We start from the raw sequence: 13,328 nt of genomic DNA, 5'->3' as shown, positions 1-13,328 counted from the left end.
CCCTCCAATTCCTATTGTCTTGGATTCCAAACTCCCATCAAAATTAAGTTTCACACTACTACGATATCGAGAAAGTATCCATCTACCCCTCAATCTCACCTTCAAAATTGCCTATGCAGGCACAACGTAGAATCCTAGTGGCAGAAGTATTGAATGCACCCCTGAATATCAAAGAAGTGGTTCATGACAAAATCATCACTCTGCAACATTTCCATTATCGTTTGGTATACAAACTTCACATTTTATCCAACATTAAAATCTGAAAAAAAATTGAAGTCTACGAGTAAACCAAAAGATTTTGTGCTCCCATATCAGAATAACATCTTTGTAATCCTTCGGGAAAAACCTAGAACTGTGAGAAATCCAAATTTTTAGGACGTGACCTTTTCAACCTAGCAACTTACTTCGGAAAAAAAAGAAGAAAAGGAACGATTTATATTATATATGAAAAATCATCATTATCATCCAAACCTTATCTTAACTATATAGAGTAAGACATAAAATTAACAAAAAATAATAAAACAAAATTTGTCTAATGTCTAAAAAGATCTTGTTTCTATGCAACGAAGCCCAAGCCTGCATATGAACAAATACGGGCTTCTTAATAAATCTATTTTTGAGATGGATTTTAAGACTTAATTTTTAAGTACATGTAATCTCTAACATGGAGACCATGAATATGAAAAAATAAATAAATTTTAAAAACTAAAAATAATAATTCTAATAAGAAAACATTTGGACCGTTAATTTCTATTGTTTTTAGGTGGAACACCTACTTGCCTCCATCTTTAAGATGGATTCTTTACACTTTCTGGACCGCATTTGTAGAAATGCAGTCCAATCCGCATGAAACAATTTTCTAAATCTCTAAAAGTAAGATCTAATGTTAAAAACTGAATATCCAAAATATTTTCTTTTAAAAATAATCCCTTATTTATTCTTCATCATCAGATCTTTATTTCTAACTATTTGTGTTAGGCTTTTTAAGTTAACCCAAAATTTCATTGAAAAAAATAAGACTTTTTTGTTAAAGGGAGTAAATACATAGTGTGCTCCCAAGAGCATAGGCGCTCTGCAACGAATGTGACAAGGCGGCGTTGCCTTGCTTGGTGTCCAAAAGTCAAATTTTCAAATAGAGAGAGTGAAAACTCAGAAGTGCTTTACTTTCCTCACGCACATATTGAGAGAGAGAGTCAAAATGATTTAATCCTTCTACCCACTGGTTTAAAAAATGGATTGGTGACTCGGAACGAACATCCCAAAAATCGATTTTGGATCGGTAAATTGACGATTTGAATCGAAAATCGGGCCAAAATGTTCGGATTAAGCCTTAAAAAAATTCAAAAAAATTATTAAAATTCATTATAAATGTTGTTTTTTAGAAATCCAATAAGAAATTGGGGTACTATATTATTAACTTTCATTGTTTTCATCAATTTATGAATATTGAGATGTTCTTTCCTTGTATTAACTTATGTTGACCATTAAATTTACATCACACAAAAGAAATCACAAAATTATCATGGAATAAATATATAGTCATATACGGACTACAATAAAGAGTTGACTAAATCGATGAAAAATTGGCCACTAAAATCTCGAATTGACGGAAAACCCTAATCCGCTAAAAAAACCCAAATTATTACAACCTAACTAACTATATTATTATATACCACAAATATTTTATAATTATTTTATTATATAAATAATAACAAATCCAAAATATTTTATAATATCATCTAATTTAAAATGTTTTATTGACAACTATAATAAAAATAGTACATTACATGATTTATAATACAAAATTAATAAATAAAATAAAAGATTTGGTTATCAATGTATAAATTATTATCATGCGTACCAATTTTTTTAAATTTTTTAGGTTTCTAGAATAAATAAGTGGCAGAGATTGGTAGTAGAAACAGAGAGAGTTCAAATGGCCTCATTATATGAATCCTATCTTTAAATTAATATTACTAAATTTATGTTAAAAACCATCATGTTATAAAAATAAAAAATATAATTAGACCATTTATTCCTAGGTTGTACTAAGAAATACCTTTAACTTTTTTGACAAGAAATACTTTTTGTCTTATCTTTTATTTCTTTTTACAAGAAAAATATGATACTTGTTGATTATCTTCTTCTTTTTTTTTGACAAAAGAAGAAGATATTGTACTACATTTTTTTTTGCTTGCTGTATTACTTTTTATTTTGTTTTACAAGAAAAATAAAAAATGATGCAGCCAAAATACATTTTATTTTTTTATGCCTTTTGTTTTATTTTTTGCGAGAAATACTTGTTATATTACTTTGTATTTTTTTTACAAAAAAAATAAAAAAAATGTTGTATTATCTTTTTTATCTGTATCTTGAAAAGTCTTTTATTTTTTATTTTTTCTATTTTTTTACAACAGTATTTTCTGCCTTTGTTTATTTTTTTGACAACAAAAATATAAACGAGGACGCGCGCTAAGGGGTTCGAACTCTAGACGTCTACCGAAAAATCGAAGATGTCAACCAACGCCGCCACGTTGCTTAATGGGATTTTATTAGTTTCTTTAATAATATATTCAATCTTCTTGCTTTAATGACTTTTTGTAGGAATTATCTCATATCGAAGGATGAGCGTTGCTTTGTTTTCTATAAATTCCTGTGTAATAGATGTTGTATTGCGCGTGTAGAAAAGCGATGGGGCCGACATGTGATGTGAGTTACCACGTGTGGAGGATTTTTAGGTGCCACGTGTTGGTCCCGTGAGGCAACCACGTGTAAGACTCGCGATTCACTATTGAGAATCGCATCGCATGGTTCCCTCTGAACACAGACGACGGCCACGTGTAAGACTCGCAATTCACTATTGGGAATCGCATGGTTCCCTCTAAACACGGGCGATTCCAACTGTTCCCTCTAGACACGGGCGATTCCCGATTTTGCCACGTATTGCTCCTGTGAGGCGGCCACGTATAAGACTCACGATTCACTATTGAGAATCGTGCAGTTCCCTCTGGACACGGGCGACGGCCACATGTAAGACACGTGATTCACTATTGGGAATCGCGCGGTTCCCTCTAGACACGAGCGATTCCCTATTTTTTTATGAAACCAACTCGATTGCAGACGATTCCCGAGTCGAACCTAACGAATCCGGCTCGACTCGACGAGTTTTCAAACTCTGCTCCTACCTATCAAACACAGACCTAATTCTAAGGTTGCAACCTTATAATTACATATGCACATCTAAAATCCAATGAAAAAAGTTATTTTAATATTAAAAAACCCTCTCATCTCAACATCATCAAGACATATGTCAAGATATATGACTATGAAAAACAAAAAGATTTTGAGTCTCAAAAATAATGTATCTTACAACACATTATCTAGAACGTCAATTTTCAAAATTTTCATATATTTATAAATCCACTTGATTTAAACCATTTTTCAAGTTTAATTTTTTATAATTAGACATAAAAATGGATTTTTAAATAATCCTAATAATTTTTTAGATCAAAATTACATGTTATGATAAAATTTGGATGCGTGCCTTAATTGGATTGTTTAATATTGCAATCTTATAGGGAGAGAGCAGCAGTAGGCCTTAATTGGATTGTTTAAGGTTGCAACCTTAGAGAGAGAGAGAGAAAGTCGCAGAAGGCCTCAAGCATGAAGACAAAGCAAAGCCTGCTACATAACATTGATAACAATAAGAAGAGAGAGCAACAACTCCAGACAATGCCCACTACAAATTTTAGATAGAGAAAGGCACATCCAGAGAGAGAGAGAGAGAGAGTCCAACCAGAAAAGAAAAAATATAAGGCCAGAGGAGAGGCCAAACCAAAAAGTACACTACAAATTTGGACAAGAGAAAGGAGTATGTGCATGTGGAAAGAGAGAGAGAGAGAGAGCCACAGAATGAGAAAGAGTATGGACCCACCAATGCAGCCAAGACAGGTCACAACTCATAAGGGAATGGGATGGGTATCAGCAAGTAGAGAGAGAGAGAGAGAGAGAGAGAATGAATAATCACATTAAAAAGAAAGAGTAGGGGTCTGTCTGTTGCCCCCACAACCAGACCAGCCCCCAACAGCATGACTAAACTACATACACAGAACATGAGGAAACGTTGGGCCATTTGAGCAGCCCCTTTCATGAGAGATATTCTTCCAAATGGGCCCCAACTCAACAAAAGCACAGACCTTCTCTCTTTCTCTCTCTATCAAACTTTCTCTCTCTCTCTTCAGGTGAAGGAGTATTTCAGGAAGAGCAACAAGCTGTAGAAGCAATGTCCCTGCCTGATCTGTTGTATTTCATGTGGCTCTTCACAAGCTGACCAGCTGCTAAAGCTGACATGAGTGAGAGCTCACCTGCAAGAACTGAACCAGCAACAATGGTGGCCAAGAGCCTTGCATTTGCACCTGGAGATTCCATGTTTGCCCCCTTAACTCCTAATAAATTCAGACAAGCAGCTTGTGAAGCCAGTTGGGTTCCTCCTCCAACTGTACCCACCTGAGAATTTAAGAAAAAAAATAAAAAACAATGACTAAAAGATTCAATCACTGAGAAAAATGATTAAAAATAGAGGTTAGAGATCATGGTTCAAACGTTTAGAGGCCTAAGATTCTGATACCTTTGAAGGAAAATAAAAGGGAAAGAAAAATCTATAAAAAAAAGTCTGGGGATCCCAAGATAAGCATGCCCCACCAAAACATTTGGCTCTCTCTCTCTCTCTCTCTCTCTCTCTCTCTCTCTCTCTCTCTCTCTCCACACCCACCCACACACACACACATGTATATCCATGTTGATGTAACATTAAGGGGTTTAGAGGAACACATTAATTACCATGAATTCATGTTCACTGCTAATTGACCGTATTGATGATTACCTCAATGGAGGGCATTGTAACAGAGACGTGGAGATCTCTGCCATCATTCAGAGGCTCCATCATGGTGATACAGTGAGAGCTCTCTACATTTTGAGCAGGATCTTGACCAGTTGCTATGTAAATGGCAGTAACTATGTTACTAGCATGAGCATTGAACCCACCAAGTGCACCTGCAACTGCAGAGCCTGCTAGGTTCTTAAGCATGTTGAGCTCTACAAGAGCAGAAACAGAGGTCTTGAGAACCTTGGCCACCACTTCTTCTTTGATTACGGCCTCACAAACAACTGATTTCCCTCTTCCTTCGATCCAATTCACGGCTGCTGGTTTCTTATCAGAACAGAAATTGCCTGCGCATATTCGAAAAAATAGAAATTCTAAATGAGGCATATGTTATTTACAGGCTTAATTTTTCGATACCTATGACTAACAAGAAAAACCATGGAAATTAAATATCCAGGTTCCGAAAGACATGGTAAGTTAACCACATGTTATTTGTTGGATTACTTACTTTATTAGGGCGGAGTGTTCACAAGGTTAAAAAGAAGAAAGAAAAAACAGAAATCAGCCATACCCAAATTCAAAAAGAAAAAGAAAAAGGGGAATACTACATTACCTATCTATGCGTGCATTGGGATTAATTGCTTTGTTTTCTGGTATGTACAGCTAAAGCTACTGAGAAAAAGTTGAAAAGCCTTTAGTGAATTATTGACATCTCTGTGGTGGTTTCAAGAAGATGAGCTGTCTAATGGTCCACAAGGATTGTTGATTGTTTGAGTAGTATTAGAAAGCTAAGGGACCACCATGAATATGGATAATTTCAGTGTTAAATAGAATCAGGTAACGCGCTCGAGTGGATAAAATATTTAGGTTGTCAAGAAGAATAAAATTGATTTACTTAAGTGGTAACTAGTAGATCATGTAACATATAACATAATTGGGGGGAGAAATTGGTATCTGATACAGGAAAGCATTCTAATGGAAAACCTTTCTATCCAATTGTAAATATGGTCCTAATTATTAAATAGCTTAAAGGGATTAAGAAAAAGAAAAAAACAGAAAAGAATGAGAGCCTGATTGAGAAAAACATGACGCATCCTAGGTTAATGGACATGACAAGACAAGTTGATTTAGCAACAAAAACTAGGGAAGTTTTAACGTCAATCTCAGATGTTTTGCTATGATACAGGAAAGCGATCTGAGATATGATGCCCTTTCTTTAATTACCATAAATTTGAATCTTAAAGAGTCAAAGGAATAAAATTAGAAAAGAAATGAAAACACCAAATGATTCAATAAAAAGAAAAAAAGAAGGGGGAAGTTCGTAGAAACGACAGACAAAAATTTACATGACAATGAGCTAGGTGAAGATTTATGTCAATCTCAAACAGTTTTCACAAGAGCAACCAAGTATTTATCAACATCATATACTCATAGAACTATGCATTTATCAACAAAGATATAGGACAAATTATGCATCCATTCTGAGAAAGAACCACCCCTATTTCACTTCTTTTGGAAGTAAAGGAAACATGGGATTCTTCTTTTTTTTTTTTGTGATGGTATCAAGGTAAACGTGATAAAAGAGAGAGGACCAGAATTTCGCTAAAACTCCATAAACAAATTGAGAAAAGGACACACAGACGTTTCAATCCTTTTTAAGTTGAGCTTTTAATACCAAATAATATATAAGGACAAACATATCAATCTATTGTGGAATTTGGGTTTTGATGTTGCAACAACATATCACACAAGGGAACCCACGAAGAAGAAAACCCATTTGGAATTATGCTACAAAGAGCAATAAATAGATCTTACATTTATAGCATTCCGGTTAATCATGAAAAGTTAGGAAATTTACACAAAAGAAAAAGAAAAGAAATGCTAACTAATTCTCTAGAGGAAATGGCCAAAAATATTTACCCAAAAACAGAGGTAAAGCCCAAAAAAGTTCATGCAATTACTGAAACTCAATTCACAAAAGCTATAACTTCCATAATAGAGGAATAATCAAAATCCAAAAAAGAAATGTATTAGACCGACCAAAAAAGAAGATCACAACTAGAAACAATCCAAACCAACCCAACAGAGGAAATCTAGCAATAGAGAACACCAAGAAATTCCCAAAAAGTAAATTAGCAAAAATGTTTAGTATGAGTGAATTAAAGATAGAAATGATAAAACAAAGGGAGAAGAACTCACCTGAGATACTGATTACATCCATGTCAGGGAAATCACTTTGAAGGAAATCCAACACATTTTGAACACCCTTTGAAACCATGTTCATTCCCATTGCATCTCCTGTGCTGCAACTAAATCTCATGTACAAATTCTTACCAGCGAGAGCGCATTGTATCCCTTGAAGTCTTGCAAACCTGCTAGACCTGCAATTCACCCACAAAACCAACTTCAATTTCTACCTCAGAGAGAGAGAGAGAGAGAGAGTATTAAAAGAAGTGGGTTTTCTGTTCCTTGAAGCATGGCACAGAAACTGGACATCCAATTGAAGCTAGGAAAAGAAAGTGGACATCCAATTCACACATGAAGACACCATCGGCGCAATACAAAGGAAAATGCCAAACAAAAAAGGAAAATGAGAAAAACTGGAGAAAAAATTTAAAGAACTGTGCAGTTCATAGAATTCTCGCTATTCAACTAAGGGTGCGGTTTCTATAAGGCTGCAAACTAAACAATCCAATTCAGGCGTACCTCCAAATTTTATCACAACATGTAATTTTGTTGTAAAAAATTCTTAGGATTATCTTAAAATCTATTTTCATATCCATAAATTTTAAACTCCAAAAATAGTTAAAATCAAAGACATCTATAATCATATGAAAATCTTGAAAATGGACGGCCTAGATAATGTGTTCCAAGATGAACTATTTCTGAGACTCAAAAACCTTTTTTTTTTTATATTCATACATCTCGATGTCGAGATGATCAAATACAACATTAAAATATCCTTTCCGATAGATTTTTGAGGTGCATCTGTAATTCTACATTTTAAGGTTGTAACCTTATATAAACTTTTCCATTCAACTAATCCTGTAATTTACCGAAAAAGCTTTTTATAAAGAAAATAAAAACCAAAGAAAGGAAAAAAAGGAAAAACCAGAAACAGGGGAAATACAGAGAAAAAAATCTCCCACAACATCAACTGTCTGGATATTCATCCAAGAAATAAGAAATATACCACAAGATTTAAAGAAATATCCTTCAAAAATAAAGAAAACAGAGAAAATGCAACATGGATTATAAGAATACAAATAAAACAAATACCACTGCAAACCAAAAATTCAAATAAATTAAAAAATATCAGAAATTTAAGCAAAATCACGAATAACCCAAATCCCATCCGCTATCAGAAAATAAAAAAATATGTTACAAAAACAGGAAGATGAAGAGAAAACCAGCCAGCAAACAAAAATGAAAATAAACACAAATAGATCACTTGCATCATATCTCCTAAAACCTTGCACGCTTGATCCACATATCACACAAAGCCAAAAAACCAAGAAAACCCAACAAAAAGAAAGCCCTAAATCCACTAAAACCCACATCCAATAAATCAAAAACAGAGAGAGAAAGACCATAATCCAAGAAAGCCAACAGAGAGAGAGGAACCTGTGTATCTCTCAAATGAAAGAGAGAACCCACATCCCAAAAAGCCTAACAAAATGAGATGAGAGAGAGAGAACCCACATCACAATAAGTCAGACCAAAATGAGAGAGATGGAGAGATCTCAACGTACACATTGAAAGAGAGAGAGAGAGAGGGATCTGAAATTAGAGAAGTACAGAGAGAAATGAAAATGTAACCCCCTACTTTTGACAACCCCCATCCAAGAAAGCCCAACAAAATGACAGATATAGAGAGATCTCAAAGCATTAGAGAGAGAGGGGGATCTGAAACGAGAATTGCAGAAAGGTATAGAAAGTATCATATCACAAATTCTGTAAGAGAAAGAAAGAGAGAGGGATGAGAGTTAAGAAAGACAATTTGAAAACGCAACCCCCATAGTTGTTGAAAACCTTCAAATGAGAGTTAGAGAGACAGAGATGAAAGAGCAAGCCCCATACATACTTGTTGAAAACCACAGCCAAAGTATCAAAATTGATGGGTTCCTCCAAGAAGAACTTCAGCTCGGCCGCCCGCTTGGCGCTCCTGAACCGCACAACCGGGGCCCTTGTCATGCAGTCCCGCAGCACCACGCTCGACGCCCCGCCAGACATCGCAATCGCCTTGCACCCCCTGTTCGTGCTTGCGACCAGGCATCCCTCGGTCGTGGCCATTGGGACCGTGTACTCGGCCCCGTCCAGGACCAATGGCCCGCAGACGCCCACAGGGAGCTGAACATAGCCCACCGGCATCTCACAGCACTGCCCGAATATGGTCTCGTAATTGAAGCCATGTAATGGGAGCCCGTCGAGGATCTTGGCTGTCGATTTCTCGAGTGCACGCCTCCTCACCAAAGCAGCCCTCTTGCAGTCACCCAACCGAGCCTCTAGACTGTAGGATGGTACCGAGCCCGACGCAACCAAATCGACCAATTCATCATCGCCAGCCCCCAAATCGAATTTTGGGGCCGAGTCGCATTTTGGGGTGCCCTCCTCTGGTTTATTGGTGCGGTTCTCTGGTTTTTTTAAGCGATTTTCCGGCTTTTTTGGGTGGTTTTGGGGCTCAGGCTCTGAGATGAAATGCTGGGCATAGTCCACCCCAAAGAAACCAAGGAGATAGATAATAGAAGCGATGAGAGAGACAATGGCGATAAGCTCGGAGGGGGTCAAGAGATGCAGAGGAGTCGAGTTTCTGATTTTCTCTCTCCACCTGCGCATGAGGTAATACGAGGCGGCAAAGAAGAGGACGACGAAGACCTTGTTTGTTAACCAGACGGGGAGGGGGAGGGCGTCGGAGGCTAGCGGTTTTCCAGCATTCAAGGGCCGTTTCACCGCTGAGAGGCGTTTCCCGGCGAGAGGTCGGCGCTGGTTTCTTCGGCGGAGGAGGTCCATGGTGGAGGGTTCGAGTGGGCTCAAGGGATGGATTCGTAGGCTCGAGGGATGGGTTCGGGTTGGTGAGGGGTGCGGAGCTCGAGCGATGGGAGAGAGGAAAGAGCGTCTTTTATAGTGGAAAATTGTGGGGTCTACAAGTCCCCGTGGAAGGAGATCGTGACTAAGAGATCGGCTTGCCGGGTTTTACTCTTTTTTAGAAAGAGAAAGCGGAGCTTTGATTGACATAAAACTCAAAAATAAAAAAAATTAAAAAACTTTCTAAAATAATTTACCTTAATTTAAATTTTTTTTAGCGCTTTTTTTTTCAAAACTATGTTTCCTAAATAATACCTCCCCAACTCTAAACAAAAAAATCGAGATTAAAATACCTTTGTTTGAAAAAAAAAGAGACTAAAATATAATACATCACTTCACCATGGTGTTCCAGCGTTTGGAAAAGGCCGTCCGATACTTAAATCACTTATTTGGAACAGTATGTTATTTCACCCTTTGAAACGGTCTGGCACTTTTCATTTGAAAAAAAAACGAGACTAAAATATAAGGGAAAGGTTTCTATGCTTCTCCTACTGCATAGAAGTTCTATCCTCCCTTACCAACGAGCCGTCCAATTTTGATCAAGAGAGCCACTTACGGTTTAATCTTAGATCTGAAATCTTAAAGTATTTTTTTTTTAGTTTTTCTAATACAAATTGAATGAATATGAAATTTGGTATATATTATTTTCTTATTGGGGTGTACCGATAAAAAATACTAAAAATAATTTTTTGATAAAAATATAATGACCAAAATACCCCTTGAAATTTTCAAGAGTATTTTGGTTATTTTATTTTATAGAAAATAGTTTTTTTATATTTTTCGCTAGTGCGAGTTTAATAGATGAATGGACGTCTAAATTTCGGTGTCAAAATAGCTAATAGCAAAAAAAAATTAAAAATAAAATAGTGTAGAGACGTGACATTGTAATTGGGACAATCTTAACCCTCCATTCAAAATGGACGGTTGCATATGGGGGAGGATAGAACTTCTATGTTGTAAGGGAAGCATAGAAAGCTTGTCCAAAATATAATACATCACTTCACCATGGCGGTCCACCGTTTGGAAGAGGCGTTCCAGTACTTAAGTCACTGATTTGTAACGTGGCATTTGGAAAAAAAACGAGACTAAAATATAAGGGAAATGTTTATATGCTTCTCCTACAGCATAAAAGTTCTATCCTCCCCTTACCAATGAGCCGTCCAATTTTGATTAGGAGAGACACTTACCGTTTGATCTTAGATCTGACGTCTTAAAGTATTTTATTTTTAGTTTTTTTTAATACAAATTGTATGAATATGAAATTTGGTACATATCATCTTCTCATTGGGGTACATCTATAAAAAATACTAAAAATAATTTTTTGATAAAAATATAATGACCAAAATACCCCTTGAAATTTTCAAGGGTATTTTGGTTATTTTATTTTATAGAAAATATTTTTTTTATATTTTTTGCTAGTGCGAGTTTAATAGAGGAATGGACGTCCAAATTTCAGTGTCAAAATAGTTTATAAAAAAAAAATTAAAAATAAAATAGTATAGAGACGTGACATTGTAATTGGGACAATCTTAACCCTCCATTCAAAATGGAAGGTTGCATAAGGAGGAGGATAGAACTTCTATTTTGTAGATGAATCATAGAAAGCTTGCCCAAAATATAATACATCACTTCACCATGGCGGTCCACCGTTTGGAAGACGCGTTCCAGTTCTTAAGTCACTGATTTGGAACGGTCTGGCACTTCTCTTTTGGAAAAAAAACAAGACTAAAATATAAGAGAAAGATTTATATGCTTCCCCTACAACATAGAAGTTCTATCCTCCCCTTACCAATGAGCCGTTCAATTTTGACCAAGAGAGCCACTTACCGTTTGATCTTAGATCTGGCGTCTTAAAATATTTTATTTTTAGTTTTTTTAATACAAATTGTATGAATATGAAATTTGGTACATATCATCTTCTCATTGTGGTGCACCTATAAAAAATACTAAAAATAATTTTTTGATAAAAATATAATGACCAAAATACCCCTTGAAATTTTCAAGGGTATTTTGGTTATTTTATTTATAAAAAAATATTTTTTTTATATTTTTTGCTAGTGCGAGTTTAATAGATGAATGGACGACCAAATTTCGGTGTCAAAATAGTTTATAGAAAAAAAATTAAAAATAAAATAGTATAGAGACGTGACATTGTAATTCGGACAATCTTAGCCCTCCATTCAAAATGGACGGTTGCATAAGGGAGAGGATAGAATTTCTATGTTGTAGGTGAAGCATAGAAAGCTTGCCCAAAATATAATACATCACTTCACCATGGCGGTCCACCGTTTGGAAGAGGCGTTCCAATACTTAAGTCACTGATTTAGAACGGGCTGGCACTTCTCATTTAGAAAAAAAACAAGACTAAAATATAAGAGAAGGGTTTATATGCTTCTCCTACAACTTAGAAGTTATATCCTCCCCTTACCAATGAGCCGTCCAATTTTGATCAAGAGAGCCACTTATCGTTTGATCTTAGATCTGACGTCTTAAAATATTTTATTTTTAGTTTTTTTAATACAAATTGTATGAATATGAAATTTAGAACATATCATTTTCTCATAGGGGTGCACCAATAAAAAATACTAAAAATAATTTTTCGATAAAAATATAATGACCAAAATACCCCTTAAAATTTTCAAGGGTATTTTAGTTATTTTATTTTGTAGAAAATATTTTTTTAGATATTTTTCGCTAGTTCGAGTTTAATAGAGGAATGGATGTCCAAATTTCGGTGTCAAAATAGTTTATAGAAAAAAAATTAAAAATAAAATAGTGTAGAGACGTGACATTGTAATTGGGACAATCTTAGCCCTTCATTCAAAATGGACGGTTGTATAAGGGGAGGATAGAACTTCTATGTCGTAGGGGAAGCATAGAAAGCTTGCCCAGAATATAATACATCACTTCACCATGGCGGTCCACCGTTTGGAAGGGGTGTTCCAGTACTTAAGTCACTGATTTGGAACGGTCTGACACTTCACTATTTGGAACGGTCTGGCACTTCACCATGGCGGTTCCGCATTTCACCATGCCGGTCTAGCATTTGGAAGAGCTTGTTCTAACTTTTTACAAGTGCAGTCCAACATTTGTTTTTGGATTAATGAGTTGTCCGGCATTTATGAGCTACGGTTAGGTAAAATAGTGTCTAAAATATAATACATCACTTCACCATGGTTGTTCACCGTTTGAAAGAGGCGTTCCAATACTTAAGTCACTTATTTGTAACAGTCTGGCACTTCACTATTTGGAACGGGCTGGCACTTCACCATGGCGTTTCCGCATTTCACCATGGCGGTCCAGCATTTGGAAGAGCTTGTTCCAACTTTTTACAAGTGTGGTCCGACATTTGTTTTTGGAT

The 13,328-nt window shown here is 35.8% G+C and overlaps 1 protein-coding gene across 1 annotated transcript; it reads right to left on the bottom strand.

Moving 5' to 3' along the window:
- Positions 1-3,664: 3,664 nt before the first annotated feature.
- LOC18439724 (3-hydroxy-3-methylglutaryl coenzyme A reductase 1) lies at positions 3,665-9,976 on the bottom strand. The gene is made up of 4 exons (XM_088862787.1): positions 8,967-9,976; positions 7,082-7,263; positions 4,883-5,229; positions 3,665-4,506 (listed from the first exon to the last, which is right to left on the bottom strand). Exons 1-4 carry the CDS (start codon positions 9,890-9,892, stop codon positions 4,255-4,257), a joined length of 1,707 nt encoding a protein of 568 aa, XP_088718913.1. The 5' UTR covers positions 9,893-9,976; the 3' UTR covers positions 3,665-4,254.
- Between the last annotated feature and the right edge of the window lie 3,352 nt (positions 9,977-13,328).

The sequence above is a fragment of the Amborella trichopoda genome, chromosome 3, assembly GCF_054954075.1.
Source record: "Amborella trichopoda isolate Santa Cruz 75 chromosome 3, AtrichopodaSantaCruz75HAP2 v2.0, whole genome shotgun sequence".
Taxonomy (NCBI): Eukaryota; Viridiplantae; Streptophyta; class Magnoliopsida; order Amborellales; family Amborellaceae; genus Amborella; species Amborella trichopoda.
The sequence above is the reverse complement of the archived record's forward strand: the minus strand, read 5'-3'. Positions and strand labels throughout refer to the sequence as shown.